General features: G+C 44.0%; 1 protein-coding gene across 1 annotated transcript in view; it reads right to left on the bottom strand.

Annotated features, from left to right (window-relative positions):
- The window catches only part of DNAH6 (dynein axonemal heavy chain 6), a 184,179-nt gene that overhangs the window by 7,909 nt on the left and 150,514 nt on the right, over positions 1–25,756 (bottom strand). Inside the window, exons 63-73 of the mRNA XM_038759544.1 lie at positions 24,281–24,417; positions 23,004–23,194; positions 21,241–21,401; positions 19,141–19,229; positions 17,174–17,320; positions 15,447–15,585; positions 9,746–9,865; positions 6,716–6,837; positions 4,216–4,345; positions 3,578–3,705; positions 2,073–2,258 (exon numbers count right to left, since the gene is read on the bottom strand). Coding sequence (XP_038615472.1) covers positions 2,073–2,258; positions 3,578–3,705; positions 4,216–4,345; positions 6,716–6,837; positions 9,746–9,865; positions 15,447–15,585; positions 17,174–17,320; positions 19,141–19,229; positions 21,241–21,401; positions 23,004–23,194; positions 24,281–24,417 — 1,550 coding nt within the window. The remainder of the gene's footprint in view (positions 1–2,072; positions 2,259–3,577; positions 3,706–4,215; positions 4,346–6,715; positions 6,838–9,745; positions 9,866–15,446; positions 15,586–17,173; positions 17,321–19,140; positions 19,230–21,240; positions 21,402–23,003; positions 23,195–24,280; positions 24,418–25,756) is intronic.

The raw sequence follows: 25,756 nt of genomic DNA, 5'->3' as shown, positions 1-25,756 counted from the left end.
CCAGTAAGGAAATATGCAGGTTCCTATGATGAGCTTGCCAAATTTCCAGCCAAGAAAATCTTCTCACACCAATTCTTCCTGTCACACTTGACCCCACTACCCGGTGAGGTCATCTTAGTGAAAATGTATTCATGATAACCATAATATCAATAATACTATTTATTATATAGTATGTGTAATTAACAATAATCTGGCACTGTTGGAAGGACATTCCAACAATGCTGTTCATTTTCACATCCTTGAAGTCTGTTAATGTACCTAGGCACAGTTTTCTCTTTTCTATATTTTTCTTTTAGTTTTTGGCTACAGGCCCATTACCCAGAACCCGCTCCAACTTCTCTTCCTCTCACTTCAGAAATAGAGTCCAATTTAGGCATTTAGTATGGCCTGACTAAATATCTACCTCAGTGCTTAGAACACATAGTAAGTGCTCAATAAATGCCATTTAAAAAAGAAAGAAAAAAAAGTAAGCGTTTAGCAAATACCACAATTATTAATATAACAGACTTGGCTGATACTGAGGGTAGAGAGACACTGAAGTTTTTAATATTATTTTTACTATTAATGGCATTTGATAAGCCCCTATTATTTATTACTGTTCTGAGTGCTGGGGTAGATACAAGTTAATCAAGTCGATATAAGTTAAACCATCCCTATAATAATAATACTAATAATGATGGTATTTGCTAAGCACTTACTATGTGCAAAGCACTGTTCTAAGCACTGGGGGGGAATACAAGATGATGAGGTTGTCCCATGTGGGGCTCACAGTCTTAATCCCCTTTTTACAGATGAGGGAACTGAGGCACAGAGAAGTTAAGTGACTTGCCCAAAGTCACACAGCTGACAAGTGGCGGAGCCAGGATTAGAACCCGTGACCTCTGACTCCCAAGCCCAGGCTCTTTCCACTGAGCCACACTGCTTCATCCGGCTCACAACCTAAATAGGAGGGTGAACAGGTATTTAATCACCATTTAATAGTGGAGGAAACTGCGATATAGAGAAGCTAAGTGATTTGCCCAAGATCACACAGCAATTAATTCTAGACTGTGAGCTCGTTGTTGGGTAGGGATTGTCTCTATCTGTTGCCGAATTGTACTTTCCAAGCGCTTATTATAGTGCTCTGCACACAGTAAGCGCTCAGTAAATATGATTGAATGAATTAATTGGCAGGTCCTCTGACTCCATTAAGTCAAGCTGCTTCTCATATGCTTGCTCTATCTTTATATCTTCCTAATTACAAAATCAAATCTCAGTCTCACTATTCTCAGCTTCTACAAGCCTTTCACGGAGGCTGACCTGATTGCTTGGGTCTACTCTAGAGCTTAGAACAGTGCCTGGCACATAGTCAGTGCTTCACAAGTACCATTAAAAAAATAATACTGGAATCACCATCCTGGTTCTTTTTTCCTTGATTACTGCAACTTTCCTGGAGTTTTCGTCTCTGCCCCCTTCCAGGAATCTTCAATATAGCTTCCAACTTGCCTTTTTCACCATCGCTCTGCTCCTCTAGGTGACCCTTCACTACACTGTTTCCTAGACCACAATTCTCACCTTCTGCTTGGTGATTCTTCCCTAGTGCTCTATCAATCTTGCTCCCCGCAGACCGCCGCGTGTACCCAACTGCTCTTCCACTCGGTGGGATTTATTGAGTACCTGTTTTGAGCCGAGCAGTGTACTCAGCCCTGGCAAATATGCCCAATGCTTCCTTCAGCCCACCATCCCTTCCCCACCTCTTGTAGTGGGCAGGGAACATGTCTACCAACTCTGTTGTACTGTACTGTCCCAAGCACTTAGTACAGAGCTCTACACACAGTAAGCACTCAATAAATCCTATTGATGATGATGAAGCTTTCTCTGACTCTCCACCGGACATCTCCCTTGCGACGTTCTGTTCGAAGTCAGGCTTCCAAATGGCGTGTCATCTAGGAGGAGCCCCTCACCTCAGCCCTCCCCTTAGCCTTCCCCTTGGCTTCTGCTTATTTTCAGTGAGTTGCGGCTCGTTAACACATTCAACTTCCGAAGGTGAGATGTATAATGGCTCTCCAAACATGAATGGCAGCTCGACTCACGTCGATGAATGCTGTCCTCAGGACGAGATCCTTTACCCAGGATCCCAAAGGCTTCAACGAAGGGTATGCTGCCTCAGACCAAAGCACCGGAACCTGATTGTTCAGAAAACTGCTGTGCACTCTTTCCATTTCTTCTGACATCACGACAAAGCCGGCAATAGCTTTGGCGAGTGTTTCCAGAGAGATCTGAAAGGAAGATGCTTAATTGTAACTCGTTCGATTAAACACTTGATTGGCAGTCGTGGATATCAAATGAAACCTACGTTGGTACAAATATACGCCCTTTCGCAACGTGAATCTGCCCAGAGCTCATTTAATAATAACCAATTTAAGCTCAATGCTCCCATATTTTGAGGCACTCTCTCTCTAGGATTATGAGGAATATCGGTAATTTCTTGACACAACCCAGCAGGTTCACTTTGCTCTTTTGACACCAGCCTACTCACCGTACCGCGATCTCATCTCATCTTGCCGTGGACCTCTTGCCTGCTTCTCAGCTTGACACATCGTAAGTGCTTAACAAATATATTACTACTACTACTACTACTGTTATTACTACTATTACTAATAATAACAACTGTAAACTGTCCGTGGGAAAGGTGCTGTTTCCAATCTGATATTCTTGTATCTACTCCAGGCTTTATCTTAGTGTTTTGGTAATTGGCTCTGTGTTTGGAGCAGCCATTGCTCCCCAGGCCTGGCACAGAGAGGTAATAATAATAATTATGATCATAGTTGCGGTATTTGTTAATTGTTACTATGTGCCTAGTGCAGTACTAAGAGCTGGGGTAGATGGATAGATACAACATAATCTGTTCCCGCAAGGGGCTCACAGTCTAAGTAGGAGGGAGAACAGGTATTGAATCCTCATTTTTCAGGTATGGGAACTGAAGCACTGAGTTGTGTTAAGTGACTTGCCCAAAGTCACACAGCAGAGTGGAGCTGGGATTAGAATCCAGGTGCTCTGGCTCCTAGGCCCATGCTCTTTCCACTGGGCCACACTGCTTCTCCGGGTGAAGGGAAGGAGGATACGACCCTCTTTTATGCTGGAGAGAATGCTGCTCTGTGGAATAAATACGATTGATTGATTGATTGAAGTTCTGTATGCCAGAATAACACCCTGGAAAGTACCTGCCTCCTCATTCCTTGTGGTCAGGGAAATGCATTTGTGAGGAAAGTGCACTTTCAGTATTTGTATTGCATGCCTTCTTAAGACATGTAGGAGAGTTACAGGGGCTACTGTTTTGCTGGAAGAGACCTGCATGGGGTGAATTTCTTGAGCCTTCTGTAATTCCAGAAGGAGGGCTGTCACACAGAAGGGGAGAATCGAAACGATTGGCCATTAATCGCCACCAGAATGTTATTAGAATTGCGGTCAGTTTTACTGATTTAAATAGCTCAATTTAAGTAAAATAATAATATGGGCTACTAAAGAATCTCTTGTTATTGCAAACTCCTCTACACACAGTGCCATTCAGTGAGAGTGATAAAATTAAGTCACGTACTCGAATCAACTTGAGAAGACTATTAAATCGGTCCACTTCCTGTCCAAGGACAGTAGTTAGGGAATTGAGTCTTCCTATTTCATCCTTCACAAAGAGGGTTTCAGATGCACCTTCCATTTCTAGTTTTTCTGAAAAAGATGCGATGGGTTACTCATGTAGCTCAGTGCACATTTTAAACTACCACAAAACAACCCTGTTATTTTAAGATTGCCTTTTAGAAAACATTTTTAGTTACTGTTCATGGAGCCCTATTCTTCTACTATTTAGGAGTTGTGTGAAGTCAGGTAGAGGGAGTTGTGATTTGTACATTTCATTACTCCTTTATCCCTCAGGTCTTACACTCTAGGGAGGGAGGCGGATATCCAAATGGTAATCAGAATAAATGATTGAATGTACAATTGAATCAGTGAATATACGTAAATGTTGAGGTTAAAAATACAAATGTAATTGCTAGGAGGGCTGATTATTATTATGCCAAACAGTGCTCAGTGTTTGAGTGCTTAAAGGAACTGGTTCCCTCAATCGCCGTTGCCCGAAAACAACTGCTTCAATGTAGTTCCTTCCCCTGAAGACTTGCACCACTCCAACCATGTCAAAAGAGTAGAATTAGGAAAAAAAAGGGAAGAATATTTTATTACCTGGCACCTTGGACAAGACTGACGCAACAAGTTCTTGAACAATTTCATCGTTGCTCTTTCCTCCTCCACTGGTTGTAGATCTTGGCTGAACATCAAGTATAGTATTGATTAATGTGCTGGTTTCTTTATGCTGCAATAAGATCAGCGCAGTAAGGGAAGAGCAGTTAATTCCAAGGGCCTGGTTTTTCTTTTTCCCGTATGACTTATTTACAGAAAAATGGATTATCAAGTGTTGCACTTTCTCCAGCACTTACTACAGTGCCCTGTACAGTCAGTACTCAATGCCACCGACTGATAGACAATAACTTTTATTTTATGAAAAGTTTTTCTCTGAGCCAGCAAAAGATGCTCAATTAAAAGTACTTTAAAGATTCTTAAATTTAAAATAACTTCAAGTTTAACCTTGCTTGCTTTAACTCTTCCCTCTCCTCTGCCAGGAAAACTATTTCTCCCCCCTTATTGACATCCATTTGTTGTCGCCCGTTTGTACTTCCCAAGTGCTTAGTACAGTGCTCCACACACAGTAAGCACTCAACAGAGAAGCAGCATGACTCAGTGGAAAGAGCACGGGCTTTGGAGTCAGAGGTCATGGGTTCAAATCCCCAGTTCTGCCAATTGTCAGCTGTGTGACCTCGGGCAAGTCACTTCACTTCTCTGAGCCTTAGTTACCTCATCTGTAAAATGAGGATTAAGACTGTGAGCCCCATGTGGGACAGCCTGATCACCTTGTACCTCCCCAGTATTTAGAACAGTGCCTTGCACGTAGTAAGTGCTTAATAAATGCTATTATTATTAATAAATATGATTGAATGATACGATTGAGAGCCCATCACTCTCACCCACTGTTCCAGACATTTAACTCCCTCCTTACGCCCCCTGCCCTCCTGCCTCCCTCATTCCTTGCCCACAGTGAGCTGGCCATCTAATTTATTAAGAAAATTGATGATACCATCAGGTGTGAGTTCCCTAAAATTGTCCTTTCCCCTCCTCACTCCCTCCCCCTTCCGGCCCCTTCTTCAATTCTCCCATCCTTCCCAGCAGTATCTCTAGAGGAGATCTCCTCTCTCCTGTCAAAAGCCACCACCTCCACCTGCACATCCGACCCCATTCCTTTGCGCCTAATCAAAACTCTCACCTCCTCCCTTCTTCCCTCCCTAACAGCCATCTTCAACCATTAGCTCTCCAATGGTTTCTTCCCTACTGCTTTCTCCCCATGTCATGTACAGTGCACACAATAAGCACTCAATAAATGTGACTGACTAATGAATGAATCCTCTTCATATATGACAATTACTCTCCCCACATTCAAAGCCTTATTGAAGACCCATCTCCTCCAGGTGGCCTTCCCTGACTAAGGCCTCCTTTCCTCTTTTCTAGCTCCCTTCTGTGTTGCCTTGACTTGCTCCTTTTACCCCCTCCCAGCCCCACAGCACCTACTTAGTTATCTGGAATTTATTTATTTATATTAACATCTGTCTCCACCTCTAGGTTGTAAGCTTGTTATGGGCAGGGAATTTATCTGTTTATTGTTATATGATACTCTCCTAAGCGCTTAGTACAGTTCTCCACACACAGTAAGTGCTCAATAAATACAATTGACTGACTGACTGAACCGAGTGCTAGACTGAGTGCAAGGTTATTCATTCATTCATTCAATTGTATTTATTGAGCGCTTATTGTGTTCAGAGCACTGTACTAAGCGCTTGGGAAGTACAAGTTGGCAACATATAGAGATGGTCCCTACCCAACAGTGGGCTCACAGTCTAGAAGACTAGTTAGAAGGCATGATCCCTGCCCTAAAAGGTCTTATAATCTAATGGGGGAGACAAACGGATTAGACAACCCCCGGGACTATTTCTGAGCTCCTACAAAAGTGCTGATGTTAAACACAGCTTCATTTGGGTTTAGTATCATTGTTCATGATTTCTGCCTCACAAAAGTTATTTCTAATAATAATAGTAATAATTATGGTATTTGTCAAGTGCTTACTATGTACCAGGCACTGTACTAAGCGCTGGGTTGGATACAAGCAAATCGGGTTGGACAGTCCCTATCCCACGTGGGTCTCCCAGTCTGCATCCCCATTTTACAGATGAGGGAACTGAGGCCCAGAGAAGTGAAGTGACTTGCTTAAGGTCATGAGGCAGGCAAGTGGCGGAGCTGGGATTACAACCCAGGCGCTTAGTACAGTGCTCTGCACATAGTAAGTGCTCAATAAATATGATTGAATGAATGAATGAACCCAGTCCCTTATGACTCTCAGGCTCATGCTCTAAGAGGCCAGCAATCTATGGAAATAAGCAGATCAGCTGGAAGCTGTGAGAGTCAACCATTTTAAGGTCTTATAGAGCGCTTCCCTGATGGCTGTACTAAGCGCTTGGACTAATGATGATCGTGGACGTCGATTTGGCTGCCATTTAATCTGAAGCTGGAGCTTTTACAAAACCATCATAATAATATCATCCAAAATAAAACTTGTAACTTTAAAGTGTGTACAAACCTGAAACACCAAGTTAGCATTTTCATGCATTCCAAAAATTTCTGGATCATCAATTAAAGGCAGGTTTTCAACGTAGTCTTTAAACTCCTGTATGCCGTCGGCCACAGGAGAAAAATATATACCTGTTATTGGAAAGACCCAAAACAAAAATGTCTGGTCAGAGAATATCATCATCATCTATGATATTGAGTGCTTACAGTGTGCAGAGCACTCTACTAAGCACTTGGGCAAGTACAACAGAGTTGGTATTATGTTCTTGTTTGGTCCCCAGGCCTCCAGATAAAACAGATCACTTTTCAGATCGCCTCTGCAAATCAGAACCCCATATGATCCCTAGAACTTTAGAGAGGGCCTACTCGGCGAATCCCCTCAACCCCCTGGTCTGGTCTCTATCCCCTGGGCGTTCCCTTAGAGTGCTGAAGCTAGGCCACGCTTTGCTGCCCATACAGCCCACTACAGCCCAGCCCAGCCCAGTGCAGAACCAGCCCAGCCCAGCACAGTATAGCACAGAGTCAATGTCTCCAAGCAAGCCTCCATTTTTACATTGGTTCCCCCCTTCATCCTCATTTAGCCACACCCCAATTCTTTCTCTCCATCGACACTTTCCCAATTCCTATGTCCTTTCACCATCTCCCCTGGACGTCCCTTCTGGCAGAATCCCAATTCCAGAGGCCAGCGCCTATAGCCTCCTTGGTCTTACTGACCTCCACTGCTTGTCCAACGATATGATAAAAGAAAGACAGTGCACAGTGGAGCGAACGCTCATGTCAAATAGTGTTGTTTGGGGCCTACCATAAGAATCCAAGTCAAGGACATGGGTTCAGACTGACTGAGGAGCAATTTGACCCTTTCATGGAGCACATTTGAGTCATCATTTCCTCCAAACTGATTTCGACTAGAATGGCTTATGTGGGCATCCACATCCAATTAAGGCTCAGGACCGAAGAACTGTGGACTATTTCACCTTAGCATTCAGTGCAGCAATAGGATGCTGTGACAAGAGAATTATTTTCTTCTCTGTTCTTTTTTCTGAATGATATTTGTTAATCAGTCAATTGTATTTACTGAGTGCTTACCGTGTGCAGAGCACTGCACTAAGCACTGGGGAGAGTACAATATAACAGACACATTTCCAGCCCACAACGAGCTTATAGTCTAGAGGGGGAGACAGGCATTAGTAAGAATAAATAAATTATCGAAATGAACATAAGTGCTGTGGGGCTGGGACGAGGATGAATAAAAGGAGCAAGTTAGGGTGATGCAGAAGGGAGTGGAAGAAAGGGAAAAGAGGGCTTAGTCTTGTCAGTGACCTAGAATGAGCAAGTCTGGGGGTTCAGTTCAATAAACTCTCAGGACAATGACCTTCACAGTCCCCACAGAATTGGCACTTTGGCTTTCAAGTCAGAAAGTATTTATGACTGTTAAGTGCTTAAATTGACCTGCTGCCTCTTTAAGTGGGTAATAGGGAACCTGATACATCCAGCTGGACCTGATCTTAGGTCAGGCTAAAGAGAGACAGAAAGAAGGGAGTGGAGAGGAAAGGGAGAGAGAAGAGAGAGAGAAGAGAGACATCCTACTGGGGTAAGTGAGGGCTATGACCTCCCAATCAGGAAATGGAGTAATATCAAATATGGGTGCCTGGCTCAGTTCTTTGATCAATCGATCATATTTACTGAGCACTTACTATGTGCAGAACACTGTACTAAGCATCTGTGAGAGTATAATACCCCTACTACAACCCACTCTGCATACTTAACTCCTCTAATGCTTTCTCACTGTACCTCAATCTCGTTTATTTCGCCGCTGACTGCTACCCACGCCACGCCTCTGCCCTGAAGCTCCCTCCCTTACTATCCCCGACTTCAAAGTCTTAATGAAGGTACATCTTCTCCAAGAGGCCTTCCCTGATTAAGTCCTCCTTTCCTCTTCCCCCACTCCCTTCTGTGTCACCCTGACTTGCTCCCTTTATTCATCTTCCCTCCCAACCACACAGCACTTATGTACATATCTGTAATTTCTTTATATTAATGTCTGTCTCCCCCTCTAGACTGTAAGCTCATTGTGGGCAGGGAATATGTCTGTTTATTGTTATATTGTACTCTCCCAAGTGCTTAGTCCAGTGCTCTGCACACAGTAAGTGCTCAATGAATACAACTTGAGTGAATGAACAGAATTAGGAGACCCTTTCCCTTCCTATAATGACCTTACCAGTGTAGAAGGGGAGACAGACATTAATATGAATAAATAATTTATAGTATGTAATTTAAAGATATGTGATTTGGAACTGGGGGTGGAGTGCATATCAAATGTCCAAAATTCACAGATTGAAGTGTGTAGGTGATGCAGAAGGAAGAACCAGCTGTTGGAAAGAGGGCTTAATTGGGGAAGGCCTCTTGGAGGAGATGTGACCTTAATACTGCCTTGACTGTGGGGAGAGTAGGGGTCTGGTGCATATGGATGGGGAGGGAATTCAGGCTAGGAGGAGGATGTGGGAAAGGGGTCAGTGGCGAGATAGATGCTGAAGGCTCACCTCTTCCAAGAGGTCTTCCCAGACTAAGCTCCACTTTGCTCTACCTCCCCTCCCCACCCCACAGAACTTGTGTAGATATGTAAATATCTATAATTTTATTTACTTCTATGAATGCCTGTTTACTTGTTTTGATGTGTATATATATCTATAATTCTATTTATATTGATGCTATTGATGCCTGTTAACTTGTTTTGATGTCTGTCTCGCCCCTCCTGTCAATCAATCGTATTTAATCGTACTCCCTCCTAGTCTGGGAGTCCGTTGCGGGCAGGGATTGTCTCTCTTTGTTGCTGAACTGTACTTTCCAAGCGCTTAGTACAGTGCTCTGCGTATAGTAAGTGCTCAGTAAATACAATTGAATGAATGAATCAAGGTACAGTGAGTGAGCTGGAACTTGAGAAGTGGAGTGTGTGGGCTGGAGTCGAAGATTGGTGAGGTAGGATGGGGGTGGGCTGATTGAACTCTTCTCTGATATTGCTCTTTGTGAAATTCAAGATTACCTGACTCGGAATACTTGTAGCCATCTTCTAAGGTTTCAGGAGAGAAAAACCTTTTTAAGACAGTACGAAGGCATCTTTGATCCCAGGTGTCAGTAACTCGTCCCCCGTAAGTGATTTCACCTGTGAAATACAAGTGTTGGGATCTTAAAAAAACCCACCAGAACCAAATCTTCATGAATATAAAATGTGATAGGGTAAAGGCCCTTCCCAATAGTCTGCTAGCTAGAAAACTGGGGTTAATAATAGTGATAATAATGATGGTATTTGTTAAGCGCTTACTATGTGCCAAATACTGCGCTGAGAACCTCCTCAATTTGAGTTATTCAGAAATAGGCAGGGAACAGGTCAGTCAATCATATTTATTGGGCACTGTAATGATAATAATGCTAATAATAACTGGTACGTGTTAAGCGGTAACTATGTGCTAGGCATTGTACTAAGTGCCAGGGTGGATACAACCAAAATCAGGCTCACAGTCTTAATCCCCATTTTACAGATGAGGTAAGGGAGGCACAGAGAAACGAAGTGACTTGCCCAAGGTCGCACAGCAGGGAAGTGGTGGAGCTGGAATTAGAACCCATGACCTTCTGGCTCCCAAGCCCATGCTCTATCCACTATTCCATGCTGTGCATGCTGTACTGGGCCCTTGGGAAAGTACAATATAACAGCACATTCTCTATCCACAGTGAGGTCAAGTTTCACACCAGACAGAAAGGAAGACAAATTGTAATATATATCTGGGCCTCTGACACCTGATCGTGTTTCACAACACCTACGGAATTTGGCCCCTCCTTTCCATCCAAACTGCCACTATGCTGATTCAAGCACTTACCATTTCGTGTCCGGACTGGATTACTGTAACAGCCTCCTTTCTGACCTCCCACCCTCCTGCCTCTCCCCTCTTCAGTCCACACTTCACTCTGCTGCCTGGATTATCTTTCTACAGAAATGTTCAGGGCATGTCAACCCCCCCCTCCTCAAAAATCTCCAGTGATTTCCTATCAACCTCTGTATCAAACTCCTCACTATTGGCTTCAAAGCTCTCCATCACCTTCTTACCTCACCTCGCTTCTCTCCTTCTACATCTCAGCCCTCACACTCTGCTCCTCTGGTGTTAACCCTTCTTACTGGACCTCGATCTCGCCTGTCCCGCCATCGACCCCTGGCCCACGTCCTACCTCTGGCTTGGAACGCCCTTCCTCTTCAAATCCGCCGAACAATCACTCTTCCCTTCTTCAAAGCCCTACTGAAGGCACACCTCCTCCAAGAGGCCTTCCCAGACTAAGCCCTCCTTTCCTCAGCTCCCCCTCACTTCCGTCTCACCTCGACTCACTCCCTTTGGTCTCCCCCGCAACCCCACAGCACTCTGTATGTATATATCTATAATTCTATTTATTTATATAGATGCTTGTTTACTGGTTTTAATGTCTGTCTTCCCCCTTCTAGGCTGTAAGCTCAACGTGGGCAGGGATTGTCTCTGTTGCTGAAATGTGCTTTCCAAGCGCTTACTACAGTGCTCTGCACACAGTGAGCACTTAATAAATACGATGAATGAATGAATGAATTTCCCACCTTGACCACTGTATGAGCTTTCATTCATTTAATCATATTTACTAAGCACTTACTGTGTGCAGAGCACCATACTAAGCATTTGGGAAAGTACAATACAACAGTACAGAGTGAAAATTTTAGCCTTCTTGCTTAACTCCCTGACTCCTTTCTCTCCCCACCCCAGTTCATACTTTACTCTGCAGCCCTGGTAGTTTTCCTAAAAATCATTTCGTACATGTTTCTCCAGATCTCAAAAACCTCCAGTGTTTGCCCATTCCTTTCTGCATCATAGCCTAATGGTCATCTCTGCCTGACCACTGCCTTTAAGTCACTCAATCAGCTCTCTTCCCCACTAATTATCTTCCCTCCCCCTCCACATTCACCTGACCGCGGCTCTCTCCGATTTCAAGGTCTTAGTGGAAAAAGTGCTGGCCTGGGTGTCAGAGGCCCTGGGTTCTAATCCTGACTCTGCCAGTTGCCTGCTGGGTGACCTTCAAGGGACCTTGAAAAGTCACTTCACTTCTGTGCCTCAGTTTCCTCACCTGTAAAATGGGGATGAAATACCAGTTCTCTCTCCTCCTTAGACTCCTTGTGGGATGGTGTCCAACTTGATTATCTTGTGTACAGTGCTCGGCACTTATTAACCATTTTACAAACATTACAATTATTATCTAGTTAGCTCATTGTGGACAGGTAATGTGTCTACCAACTCTGCACTCTTCCAAACACTAAGCATTGCGATCTGCATTCAGTAAGCACTCAGTAAATACCATAGATTCATTATTTCCTCCAGGGGATCTTCCCTGATTAATCTCTTATCTCCCTACCATTTCCCCTGCTACTTCCACTTTCCACTTCATTAACTTTTGCATCATCACCTAAGGACTTGGGCTCTCCCTCCCTCTCCTCCCCTTCTCCCCTGGTAGTGCGTATGTTCAAATCATTATACTGTTTTGCTTCTCCCGAGCTGTAATTTATTTTCATGTCTGTCTTTCCCTCTAGTTTGCAAGATCCTTGAAGGTAGGGATGACATCCATCCTTTCTAGTGACCTCTCCCAAGTGCTTAGTACAGTGCTCTGCACACAGTAAGCGCTCAATAAACACGATTGAATGAATGAATGAATCTCGCAACCTGATTTTAATTGGCTTGGTAACATTTTAATGCTTGGTAACATTAGTAGTAATGCCCAACCACTGAAAAAAGTAATCTGACCATAATAGCAATAATGATAATGGTATTTAAGTGCCAAGCACTGTGGTAGGTGCACAATCTCCGTCCCACATGGGATTCACAGTTCCTATTAAATCCCAGTTTTATAGATGAGAAAACAGAGATACAAAGAAGTTAAGGGACTTGCCCAAAGTCACAGAGCAGGCCCATGGTGGAGTCAGAATTAGAACCTGCGTCCTCGGACTCTCAGGCCCGTGCTTTTTCCACTAGGCCACTCTGCTAGATTGCGAGCAAACAGTTATTCTGGTTGACCTTTACTCAGGCAGTGTGCCAAACACCATCTTGTGATCATCGACATCATTTCTGTTTTCCAAATAAGAGGAAAACATCCCGGATGCATCCATGAGACAAACAGTGGCATCTTTTTAACTCTAATGGGGCAGAGGGATGTGAAGGATGCTTTGTTCATGATAGCCACATGTGAAATGAGGTCCTAAGCTTACCATCGTCTATCTGGGCTGGAGCCCGAGGCCCTGGGCTAAAAGGACCCCCCCACCCCCAGACACCCACTATACTTGTGGTCTCCAGTCTCCACTGTTCTTCTAGACTGTGAGCCCTTTGTTGGGTAGGGACCGTCTATATATGTTGCCAGCTTGTACTTCCCAAGCGCTTAGTACAGTGCTCTGCACACAGTAAGCGCCCAATAAATACGATTGAATGAATGAATGAATGTGAGCTGTTCCATTGCGGCTACTACTACTAATAATTATGGTATTTGTTAAGCGGTTACTATGTGGCAAATCTAAGCACTGATTATGCATCACAACTCTCCCCCAACCTAACCTCTCGAGTGAGGCCAGATAGGACACGCTTCTTACCCCATTCTCCTACTTCCAACCCAACGGTAAGTGCTCAATAAATACCGTTGAATGAATAAATGAACATCATTCCCTCTCCTGTGGAAGTACTCCCTCCCATTTTGGCAGCCCTGCCCTGTTGCCAAGGACAATCCCTGCATCAGTGGCATCTGATACAGTGGAAATCAGATCTGGATCTGTACCCTTTGGGGCACCAGAATTCACCCCACCCGCAGCCCCATGGCACTTATGTTCATATCCATAATTTATTTATATTAATGTCCGTCTTCCCCTCTTGACTATAAGTTCATTTTTAATGGTATTTGTTAAACAGTTACTACGTGTCAAACACACAGACTCTGGAGTAGGAACATTTTATTAAGGTTGGACGCTGTCTGTGTCCTGCACAAGGCTCACGGTCTAAGTAGGAGGGAGAACAGCTATTGAATTCCCCTCTTACAGATGAGGAAACTGATGCACAGAGAAGTTAAGTGAGCTGCCCAAGGACGCACAGCATGTAATTGGCAGAACCGTGGTTAAAACCCAGGTCTTTATGACTCTCAGGCCCATACTTTATCCCCTAGGTCCAGCTGCTTAAGTAGAGTAAGACTTGGGTCCACTTACTCTATTCTAGTTTCCCAAGGGTTTAGTCCAGTGGTCTGCACATAGGAAGCATTCAATAAATAGCACTGATTGATACATTTCATGCCAAAACAGTATAGCGTGGCTCAGTGGAAAGAGCCCGGGATTTGGAATCAGAGGTCATGGGTTCAAATCCCGGCTCCGCCACATGTCTGCTGTGTGACCTTGGGCAAGCCACTTAACTTCTTTGGGCCTCAGTTACCTCATCTGTAAAATGGGGATTAAGACTGTGAGCCCCCCGTGGGACAACCTGATCACCTTGTAATAATAATAATAATGGTATTTATTAAGTGCTTACTATGTGCAAAGCACTGTAACCTCCCCAGCACTTAGAACAGTGCTTTGCACGTAGTAAGTGCTTAATAAATGCCATTATTATTATTATTATTATAATTCATTTTTAAATGGTATTTGCTATGTGCTTTTTCCGTGTGCCAAACACTGTTCCAAGCGCCAGTGTAGGTACAAGTCAACTAGGCGTGTTTCCCAAGTCTGTTATAATGTATTCTCACAAGCGCTTAGTACAGTGCTCTGCACATAGTAAACACTCAGTAGATACCATCTATTGATCAATTGGAAGATGCGGGGGCAGTGGGAGGTTTGGGGTGGAGTTGGGGGGAAGGTGAGGACACAGGATGGGTTATGGTGGTGGGAAGAGAAGACGACGTCTTTGGGAAGGAGACAAAGACGCCACCAATGTGGCTGTTCTCTAACCTAATGATGCCACTTCGGTTGCCTCTGACCTGATTCTCTCTCCTTCTGTTACCTCTCATCTGCAGCTTCCCAGAGAGCTTCTCCAAATCACCAACGTTAGGAAAAAAGCGAACAAGAGCGATCTGGGAAATAAACTCTTATACTTTTCCGTGAGTCAGGACTTCAGAGATACTCCCCATCAGTCTGTCAATGGTATTGATTGAGAGCTTACTATGTACAGAGCACTGTACTAAGCGCTTGGGAGAGTACAATATAACAGACACTTTCCCTGCCCACAACAAGCTTACAGTCTAGAGGAAGCAGCAGCCTCGGGTTGATTGACTGATTGTCAGGGGATCACATATGCCTCCCGACCCAGCATTCGGGTGTAATATGTTTGGGGGAAGGGGAGAAGGTCTGCTGGTGGATGAAGGAGGACAGGTAACATGTTTACCACGTGCTCCCCTTGTGACACAGTGTTGTCACAACTAAGTCTGGACCTGAGAGTGAGTGCTGGTCCAGTTACTCTATTTATTTATTTATTTATTTGTTTATTTTACTTGTACATTTCTATCCTATTTATTTTATTTTGTTGGTATGTTTGGTTCTGTTCTCTGTCTCCCCCTTTTAGACTGTGAGCCCACTGTTGGGTAGGGACTGTCTCTATGTGTTGCCAATTTGTACTTCCCAAGCGCTTAGTACAGTGCTCTGCACATAGTAAGTGCTCAATAAATACGATTGATTGATTGATTGATTGCTGGGACCTTTTCTTTGCAGAGTATTGTACCTGTGATGTAAATTAGCGCATCCCAAGGTATCTGTCCTTCTTGACAATAAAGGTTAAGATTGAGTAGGGCGCATTCTCTATCACTGTCATTAAACTCATAGCAGATATTCCAACCAAGAGGTCCAAATTTTTTCCTCTCCTAGAACACAAAATGAAAAAGAAGACTGTAAATGTAATCCTGGTGAAAGCTACTTCCTATTAAAATAGGTATAACTTTATGAAAAACCTATTGGCTTTATTCTCCCTGGAGACTTTGCCACTTACTGGCAGTGGTTATCTTTTCAGGTCACTAGTGTACCATTAAATATACTACAATATAAATGATTATCTGACCCTTAACTAATGGTGGGAGGTTTGTTTTGCCTCAAACTAAATCATTCCAATGTGTCTTCTCCAGAGTCACAAGAGTAGTAGTAATTTATTGTGTGTCCACTTGGTTCAATGCACTGTACTAAGTGCTTGGGAAATACAGGATAAAGAAGTGATATGGAGTTTACGCTTTAACAGGAGAGATAAACAAACAGATTTACAACTAGAGGTAAAAATCTGTAGGTGAAACTATATATTTACATACATACATACATGCAGACTTAAATCCATCAATGAATCAATCAATGGCATTTATCGAGCACTTACTGTGTGCAGAACACTGTACTAAGCATTTGGAAGAGTAATGTACAACGGAGTTGGTAGATATATAACCTGCCTGCAAAGAGTTTACAGTCTAGAAGTGAACCTACTATCTAGAGATGTTCGATTGGTAAATGATGTTTGATTAATAATGGGATTATACAGATTGGGGTGCTAGGAAATTAATTAAGGAAGGCTTGTTGGAGGAGTTGGGAATCTAAGAAGGGCTTTAATGTGAGGAGAGCTGTGGTCTGTTTGATGTTGGGAGGGAGGGAGTTCCAACTTCGGGGGGCAGCAAGGATGATGGGGTGAAGGACGGAGGGGTGAGAGCAAAGTAACGGTTAGGTTAGCTTGAGAGGATTGAAGGGAGTGAGCTGGGATGCAGCATGGGAGAAGAGAACAGTAATTTATTTATTAAGCACTTGGGAAAGTACAATATAACCATTTAACAGACACATTCCCTGTCCACCACGAGCTTACATTCTAGAGGGGAAGAGAGGCATTAATATAAATAGATACAATTACAGATAGGACATAAATGCTGTGGGGCTGGGAGGGGGGATAAATAAAGGGAGCAAGTCAGGGTGATGAAAAAAGGGAATGAAAGAAAAAGAAAAGTGAAAGATGGGATGAGTTGTTTGAGAGCCTTGAAGTGAAATCTGAGTGGCTTTCTTTTGATTTGGAGGGACACAGGAGGCCAGTGGGGGTGGGGTGTTGAGGAGTGGGCAGAAGTGGGCTGTGTGATACTTCAAATAAATAATCTGAATATGGATTAGAAGGGGAAGGGGCTGGAGGCAGGGAGGCCAGTAAGGAGGCTGATGCAGAGGTATAGCAAGACATGACTAAAACGTGGTCTGGGTGGCAGCTGTTTGGGTAGAGAGGAAGGAAGGAATCTGGGAGATATTATCTAGAAAGCTGTTCCAGGATTATTAAACCTAAAACAATAAACAATGTTATTAAGCAGTTAATCGAGGCACCATTGAATTAAATAATGTTGTCTTTAACAGGCTAGACAGAGAACAGGGTCTCTCTTTGGTAGAATCCTATTTAAAAAATATAGTTCTGCATTGATCCTGGACACTAAAAAATGAATATACCTGAATGATCGCATGGAAGAAACAAATGCCGAAAATCACTTTTCTCCATTTCTTTCCAAGAATGTTTTCTTCAAAAAAGGTTGGTGTCATCTCTGTGAATGCCCTTCTTATGTTGGCCCTTAGTCCTTTCGGTGGCTCATTTGTCACCTGTAGTGAGCAGAAGATACTTTAGCAGGCTGTGACATTTTAGCATCTGGATGACTACGCTACTCAAAGGTCTCTAGGTCCTGACCATAAAACTAACACCATGCAGAAAATGCTTTGTGTTCTGCTTCTAGCATCTGCAATAGAAATAAGCTGCTGCTGCCTTACTTTGTGTCAGTCAATCAAACAATCTTATATATTGGCGCTTACTATGTGCAGGGTACTGTACTAAGAGCTTGGGAGAGTGGTAGATGTGGTAGTTAAAGCCATGGGAGTGGATGAGTTCTCCAATGGAGTGGGTGATGGAGAATAGAAGGGGACCCAGCAGTGAACCATGAGAGACTCCCAGTTAGAGGCAGAGGAGGAGCTCTTTGTGGGCAGGGACTTGTCTACCAACTCTGTTGTACATACTCTCTCAAGTGCTTAGTACAGTACTCTGCATATGGTAAGTGCTCAATAAATACCACTGATAATGATGATAACCTGGAGTGGACCTCCATTTTAACTAAGGTAGAATTAATTCTCTTTTGCTCAAATACCCTTTATACAGCCTTTCCTCAGAATGCATTCCTTGGTGTAAAAAATGAGGAATTCCTAGCAATAACTGTGGCTATTTGATAAGCGATTACTATTTACTAAATGCTGGGGTAGATACAAGGCAATTAGATCTGACGCGATCCTTGTCCCATGCGGCGCTCACCATCCAAGGGGGAGGGAGAACAGGTATCAAATCCCCATTTTACCGATGAGGAAACTGAGGCCCAGAGAAGTGAAGTGATTTGCTGAAGGTCACAAATCAGGTAAGTGGCAGAGCCATGATGATAACCTGGGTCTTCTGACTCTCAGGCTTGTGCTGTTTCCCCTAGGCTATGCTGCTTCTCTGCCACTGCAAACTTGGCTGACTAGGGAAAAACTCTTACCAGCCTTGCTCACTTGTCTCAGTATGCTTGATTTGGGGTGGGAATCTAATATAATAATTAGTATATATAATATACTAATTATATATAATTAGCATAATAATTAGTGGTGTTTATTGTGTATTTGCTGTGTTCAGATCACTGTACTAAGCGCTTGGGAGAGTACAATACAACTGAGTTGGTAGACAAGTTCCCTGCCCACAATAAGTTTATAGTCTGGAGATGAGCTTACAATCTAGAGGAGATTGTAATTTTCTAAGGAAGGGGTGAACGTGAACCTGCTCTCTCCTCTATGGGGGAGTGAAAGGGCATTGATTTACCTGCAAGGAGAGGGAAAATTGTTATCTACTCCCTTTTTTCCTCCTTCCTCCTCTCTCCCACTCCCAAATCACAGCATCCTGTTGCTTAGGGGCTGAACCATAAACAGTTTGCTGCAGAGTATTGTATCTGTTAAGCACTTATGTGCCAAGCACTGTTCTAAGCACTGGGGTAGACGCTAGTTAATCGGGATGGACACAGTCCCTGTCTCCAGTGGAGCTCACCCTCTTCATTTCCATTTGAAAGATGAGGCAACTGAGGCCCAGAGAAGTTAAGTAACGTGCCCAAGGTCACCCAGCAGACAGGTGGCAGGGCTGCGATTAGGACCCTGGTGCTTCTGACTCCCAAGCCTGTGCTCTAGCCACTAAACCATGCTACTTTACACCCTGCAGCGGGCTCTCTGGCTGCCTCTGCCTTGAATCCGTTAAATGTGAATTACCAGAGAGAGCGCTGGACAGAGCCCAGAGACAACTGACTCACTCTCTTCTTTGCTAAGGCAAAAATAAGGGTGGAGATTGAGCCCTGGTGGGGAGGAGAAAATCCAACTCAATCATGTATTGCATTTAAGGATATTTGCAAATATCTTACCTTGACCGAATTCTGAAGAACAGTGACAGGAAATGTTTCACTAGGCATGGAACTTAAAAAGAGTCGAAAACTGTCCTTGATAGTGACACCTGGTAAGAGAAGAATCAATACATCAATCAATCCTATTTATTGAGTGCTTACTGTATGCAGAGCACTGTACTAGACACTTGGGAGAGTGCCACACAACAACATAACTGATACATTCCCTCCTCACGAGCTTACAGTCTAAAGGGAGCGCATGCTTTTTTACATGCATTTTTAGAAATGCTATTTTAGAAAAGCTAATTCTGTCAATAATAATAGCAATAATGGTGGTATTTGTTAAGCACTTACTATGTGCAAAGCACTGTTCTAAGCGCTGGGGGGATACAAGGTGATCAGGTTGTCCCACGTGGGGCTCACAGTCTTAATCCCCATTTTACAGGTGAGGGAACTGAGGCCCAGAGAAGTTAAATGATTTGCCCAGAGTCACACAGCTGACAATTGGCAGAGCTGGGATTTGAACCCATGACCTCTGACTCCAAAGCCCGGGCTCTTTCCACTGAGCCACACTGCTTCTCTATCAATCGTCTCTGTCAATCGACCCTACAGCATTCTGACACCCCTGGAAATTACAATAAACACCTTCAGGGTGTTGGAAGGGGAAGTAGGTGGATGGAGACAGCATAGCCTGGATCCGAGCTCCCTGGGACTCACTCCCAGTCTCTCCATCCCTCATCATCACAAGAAGCCGCATGGGAAGCAGTGTTGCCCAGTGGAAAGATCGCGGGCCCGGGAGTCAGAAGGACCTGGGTTCTAATCCCGGCTCCACCACTTTTCTGCTGTGCGACCTTGGGCAAGTCGCTTCACTTCTCTGGGCTTCAGTTACCTCATCTGTAAATGGGGATTATAACTGTGAGGCCCATGTGGGACATGGACTGTGAACAGCCTGATTAGCTCCTATCTACCCCAGTGCTTAGAACACTACTTGGCACATAGTAAGTGCTTAACAAATACCATAAAAAGGCATCTAATACAGTGATGCACAAGGTGATTCAGCTTCCTGTTGAGACTGCCAGATGGGCTTCGGTCTTGAGATTTCGGTCCAAGAACCCAGTGACAAGGTTTAGGTTATAGTGTCAGTAATTAGTGATTGCCACTTGCAATCAACCAGTGGTACTTACTGAGTGCTCATTTGTGTGGAGCAACTGTACGAAGCACTTGGGGGTGTACAATGCAATAGATATGGCAGACACAATCCCTATCCTTCCGGAGTTTACAATCTTGCACTCCCTCTTCCCTGCCAACCATGTGGCCCCAGGGGCTTGGAGCGCAGTAAGCGAGTAGGTGTGTGGTGTGGATGTTCAAAAAATTATTTTGATTCTGTTGATGATGATGAAGATGAGAAGCAGAGTGGCTCAGTGGATAGAGCACAGGCCTGGAAATCAGAGGGCATGAGTTCTAATCCCGGCTCTGCCATCCGTCTGCTGTGTGACTTTGGGCAAGTCACTTCACTTCTCTGGGTCTCAGTGACCTCATCTGTAAAATGGGGATTAAGAGTGTAAACCCCATGTGGGACAAGGATTGTGTCCCACCCGATTTGCTTGTATCCACTCCGGCGCTTAGTACAGTACTCAGTGCATTGTAAGTGCTTAACAAATACCATTATTATTATTATCATTAAGAAGGTAAATGGTAAGAGATGTTAGGGTGATCACTTCTGTCTCCAGAAGTTTGAGTTAACGAGGCCAGTACTAGGCCTGGGTATGTGGATTACCTTTTGTGCCTGGTTAGGATGAAATTTTCTCAGGGTTTCTTTCAAATTAGCTTCTTAATGCCCTTCCACCCTTGGAGCATTTTGGAATTTCTGCAGCCTCTTTCCCCAGAGCTACTCATTTCACATCTACCCAGCAGCCTTTCAACCTCCCCTTCCCCTCCCACCCCAGGTCAGGCCAAAGATGCTGGGGGAATTAACGGATTAGCACTAATAATTGAACCCCTCTTCAACTTGTTCAACGTAAGAAAAATTCCTATTTGTGTCCTGTCTATTCTGTTCTACACTCAAATGATCCTCATTTAAATGATCTTTGCAAAGAACTCCCAGGCAAGAGATATACATACTTGGCTCTGTAAAGCTTTTAATAAGCTCTTCCATAGAGACCATCCATGAAACGGCAAGATGACAGTTCTGCAAAAATACCCAGTTTCCTGTTCTCAGGGCATCCCTAATCATCTTTTCAGCAATGGGACCTTGTCCTTGCCCGAGGGAAATTGACTGTACTCTGAAAGAGATGAAAAATCTTGGGAAATGATTTTGAACTGGTAACGTTTTCACATATAAAGTAGACACATGGGCAGGGTTGCAAAGTCAGTTAGTCAGTCAATCAATCACACTTATTGAGAGCGCTTACTGTGTGCAGAGCACTGTACTAAGCAGTTGGGAGAATATGACAATATAAAGGCATGTTCCCTGACCACAACGAGTTTACAGTCTAGAGGGGGAGACAGACGTTAATATAAATAGATAAATTACAGATATGTATATAAGTGCTGTAGGGCTGGGAGGGGGGGATGGATAAAGGGAGCAAGTCAGAGAGATGCAAAAGGGAGTGGGAGAAGAAGAAAGGAGGGCTTAGTCAGGGAAGGCCTCTTGGAGGAGATGTGCCTTCAATAAGGCTTTGAAGGGAGGGAGAGTAAGACAGATGGATCGGAACATGGCTCTGGGATGAGGGGAAGTTTTGAAACTGCCATTCCAGTTATTAAAATTGTTTGGGGGTGGGGTGGTAGTGTCTTTCCACTTGCAGGGACAAGCGTCCTCTGCTCTAGACTGTATGCTCATTTTGGGCAGGGGATGTGTCTGTTTATTGTTATGTTACACTCTCCCAAGCGCACAGTACAGTGATCTGCTTAAAAGCAAGCACTCAATAAATATGATTGATTGATTGATTGAGTACAACTGAGCTGGTAGACAGGTCCCCTGCCCACAACAAGCTTGCAGTCTTGAGGGGGAGACAGATGTTGATATAAATAAGTAGATTATGGATACAGATATAAGTGCTGTGGGGCTGAGGGTGGGGTGAATATCAAGTGCTGAAAGAGTACAGATCCAAGATGTAGAAGGGAGTCAGGGAAAAGTGGCCTTTTATCGGGGAAGGCCTCTTGGAGGAGATGTAACCTTAATAAGACTTTGAAGGTGGAGGTCTGGCATAGAGGGATGGGGAGGGAACCCTGTTTCCACTTCACCCAAGTCAAAAGTGAGATCCTAATTTGTCATGCAGAGGGCTTTTCAGGGGCTATCAGAACCCCCAAATTTGGGAGCACTCTACCTAAAGTGAGCAGTCTCAGCCCTGCAATGTTCATGGCTGGGAGGCCTGAGAAGAACATTCATGGAATTGCTCCTTGCAGAGCTGACCAGGCTAGGAGAGGTGATGCTCTCTGTCCACTAACCATGGCCTGCACTTTCTGCTCTTAGAGAGACAGCATGGGAGAGTTGGTCACAGAAACCTCAAAACGCAGGTCATTTGTGGGAGAAACAAGGAACTTGTGTGAGGCTAGATTCTTGGGGAAGCAATGTTGCCTAGTGGATAGCACACAAGCCTGGGACTCAGAGGACCTCAATTTTAATCCCAACTCCACTACCTTAGGCAAGTCACTTCACTTCTCTGGGCTTCAGTTTCCTCATCTGTAAAATGGGGTTTACAACTGCGAGCCCCTTGTGGGACACAGACTGTGTCAACCCGATTATCTTTTATCTACTCCAGCGCTTAGTACAGTGCCTGAAAACAGGTTATCACCCTTTCAAGCCTTTACCTTCCCCCTCCCCTCCCCGCCTCTTTAGAGGGAAGAATAGGACTGCAGTTTATGAAATAATACAAGGCTCCTACCGTTCTGAATATCCACTTTCTTTTGCAAATCTCAGAAAAGCTCCCATGGGATCGGAGCCTGTGCTTAAGATGAATACCAAAGGAGTGGAAGATGACATATCTTGATATAGAGTCCCCAGGTCAACGGGGGGATTCTCTACAAATTGTTTTCCGAGATTTTCAATCACGAAGTCGGTAAGAGCAAAAACCACCTGAAGATATAAAAAGAGACAGGTTTCTGAGGCAGAAAAACAATGAGGGGAAAATGCCTTTTAAATGGTTTGTGTCATTTCTTGTTGCTTGCTTCACTTTAGGTGGCACATGTTCCTTGTTAGGGAACGTCTGGAAATTCCATCTGCAGCCCAGCTGGTCATGCGTTCTGTAGGCACCAAGGAGGGTTTAGCCAGGTTTCTTAAGGTCCCAGCTATCTCTGCCCACCACCTGTTTGGGAGATGTGCTTCTTTTGGATTTGCCTTCTGTTCCCAGATTCTCCCTGCTGGTGCCCAGCTGGCCTTCTTCTATATCTTTATAAATTAGATCTGATTTCTCTCTTTAAAGGGCCTCCAGGGCTACACCTTTCTGAAGGCTGAGGATGGGAACGTGAGTGTATTATCTGCTATTAATCTATATATCTGCTATTTTCATTCCCCAGCCCCCAAACGCTCAGTGATCCTCTCCCAAACTGAGAAGATATTGAAAGTTGGGGAAGTAGTGTGGCTTAGCGGATAGAACATGGGCCTGAGATCAGAGGACCTGGGTTCTAATCCTGACTCTGCCTCTTGCCTGCTGGGTGACCTAGGGTTTACAGTCCAAAGAGGGAGACCAACATTAATATAAATAAGTAAATTATGGATTTGTAAATAAGTGCTGTGGGGCGGAGGATGAGGTGAATAGCAAGGGCTTAAAAGAGTTCAGATCCAAATGCATAGATGACGCAGAAGGAAGAAGGGAAGGACTCTTAGAGGATTAACTTCTTCTCTTAACTTCTCACTTAACTTCTTAAAATCACTTAACTTGTTACTTTACTTCACTTAACGTATCTGTGCTTCAATTTCTTCAACTGTAAAATCGGGATTCAATACCTGGGACAGGGACTGCATCAGTCTGCTGAACTTGTAACTACTCCAACGCTTAGAATAGTGCTTGACACATAGAAAGCACCGAACAAATACCATGAAATAAAATGACCATGACAAAAATTCCCTCATTTACAAAAGCAAATAATAATAATGATGTGCTTTAGAAATCAGCTGGAAGGTACCCGTCAAAGCTCCTTTAACTACAAAACAAAACCTTACCTTTTCTTCTTTAAAGCATTTCACAAGGATGAGTTTTTGAAAAATACTCAGTTTCACATTCCATTCCTTTATTTTCACAGCATCTTCACATGAATAGCCTTCCCATTCCTCTGGGTTGATGTAAGTTTCAAATGATCCTGCAAATGTGATTTCAAATAATTCTTATTACTGCAATTATTTTTTTAAGCTGTAATGCATTCAGGGCAGTGATCCAACAAAGGGCTTCAGCCAGTTATGTCCCTGAGCAAAAAATTAGCTCTTCAGAAGGGCTATCTTCGATTTTTTTTTGAGGTCACGTATCCTTCAAGAGGCCTGGTCCGATTAAGCCTTCTCTTCCCCAACTCCCTCTTCTGCCTCCTCTGTGCACTTGAACCCTTTAAGCCCTTGCTATTCACCTCATCCTCTGCCCCACAGCACTTTTTTACAAATCCGTAATTGATTTATTTATATTAATGTCAGTCTCCCCCTTTGGACTGTAAGCTCATCGTGGTCAGGAAGCGTGTCTACCAAATGTATAGTGATGAACTCTCCCAAACATTTAGTATAGTGCTGTGTACACAGTCAATGTTCAATAACATTGACTGATTGATTTTTTTTTGGAAGCAATGTGTGTGGAATATGGCAGTGGAAGGAACTGGGGTAAAGTCAGGACCATCCCAGAGGTTTGTCAATGGCAAATCAATTCCCTGATTGGGACATGGAATTAAACAGCCAAAGAATCTTTCAGCTGTCATTTCCCTTCAAATGAAGGGAAAAAGGAAGATCTGGTCCCACATGAATCCATGTAGTTTATATTTGAACCGGAGACAGACTCAAGCTCTCCTCAGGGAGGTGAAATGGAGGAGGTACAGACCAGTCTAGGTCATCTCCCATCTGACTGTGAGCCCACTGTTGGGTAGGGACTGTCTCTATACGTTGCCAATTTGTACTTCCCAAGCGCTTAGTACAGTGCTCTGCACACAGTAAGCGCTCAATAAATACGATTGATGATCTGAGTACCTTAGGGGAACCAGGGTAATTCTGAGGCCTCCTTGGGAAGGCGGGGAGGAGGAGGGTCCCATTCTAAAGTAGATTCTCAGGTCTTGTGATAGAACTGTGACCTGAACCCCTGCAGATGGGTTTAGACCTAAATGATCTCCTGGGATTCTAGGGTTCTGACCCTCTTGGGGTCCCCAGCTCCAAAAGAACACCTCTCCCAGGACATCCAGATGCCTAGAAGTTCCAGGGAGATCCCACCCAATCCCATCAATGAGCTGGCAGTTCGTTGGCTTGTGAATGGCCTTGGGCTGGTCTATTGAGTTAACGGGCCTTGAGTCTGTTGTTCAGATCTTGCCAGGTCGAATAACATCCAGGCAGGTTTCGGGCCTCAGACTGCACTCGTTATACTGTGCTCTCCTTGATTTTGGTCAGGAATGCCAGTCCTTTCAAGCTAGCTCCGGGCCCTGTTTCGATCGTGTCTGAACTCGTGTCTGAACT

This window comes from Tachyglossus aculeatus, chromosome 17 (assembly GCF_015852505.1).
Source record: "Tachyglossus aculeatus isolate mTacAcu1 chromosome 17, mTacAcu1.pri, whole genome shotgun sequence".
In the NCBI taxonomy this organism is placed as follows: Eukaryota; Metazoa; Chordata; class Mammalia; order Monotremata; family Tachyglossidae; genus Tachyglossus; species Tachyglossus aculeatus.
The sequence above is the reverse complement of the archived record's forward strand: the minus strand, read 5'-3'. Positions and strand labels throughout refer to the sequence as shown.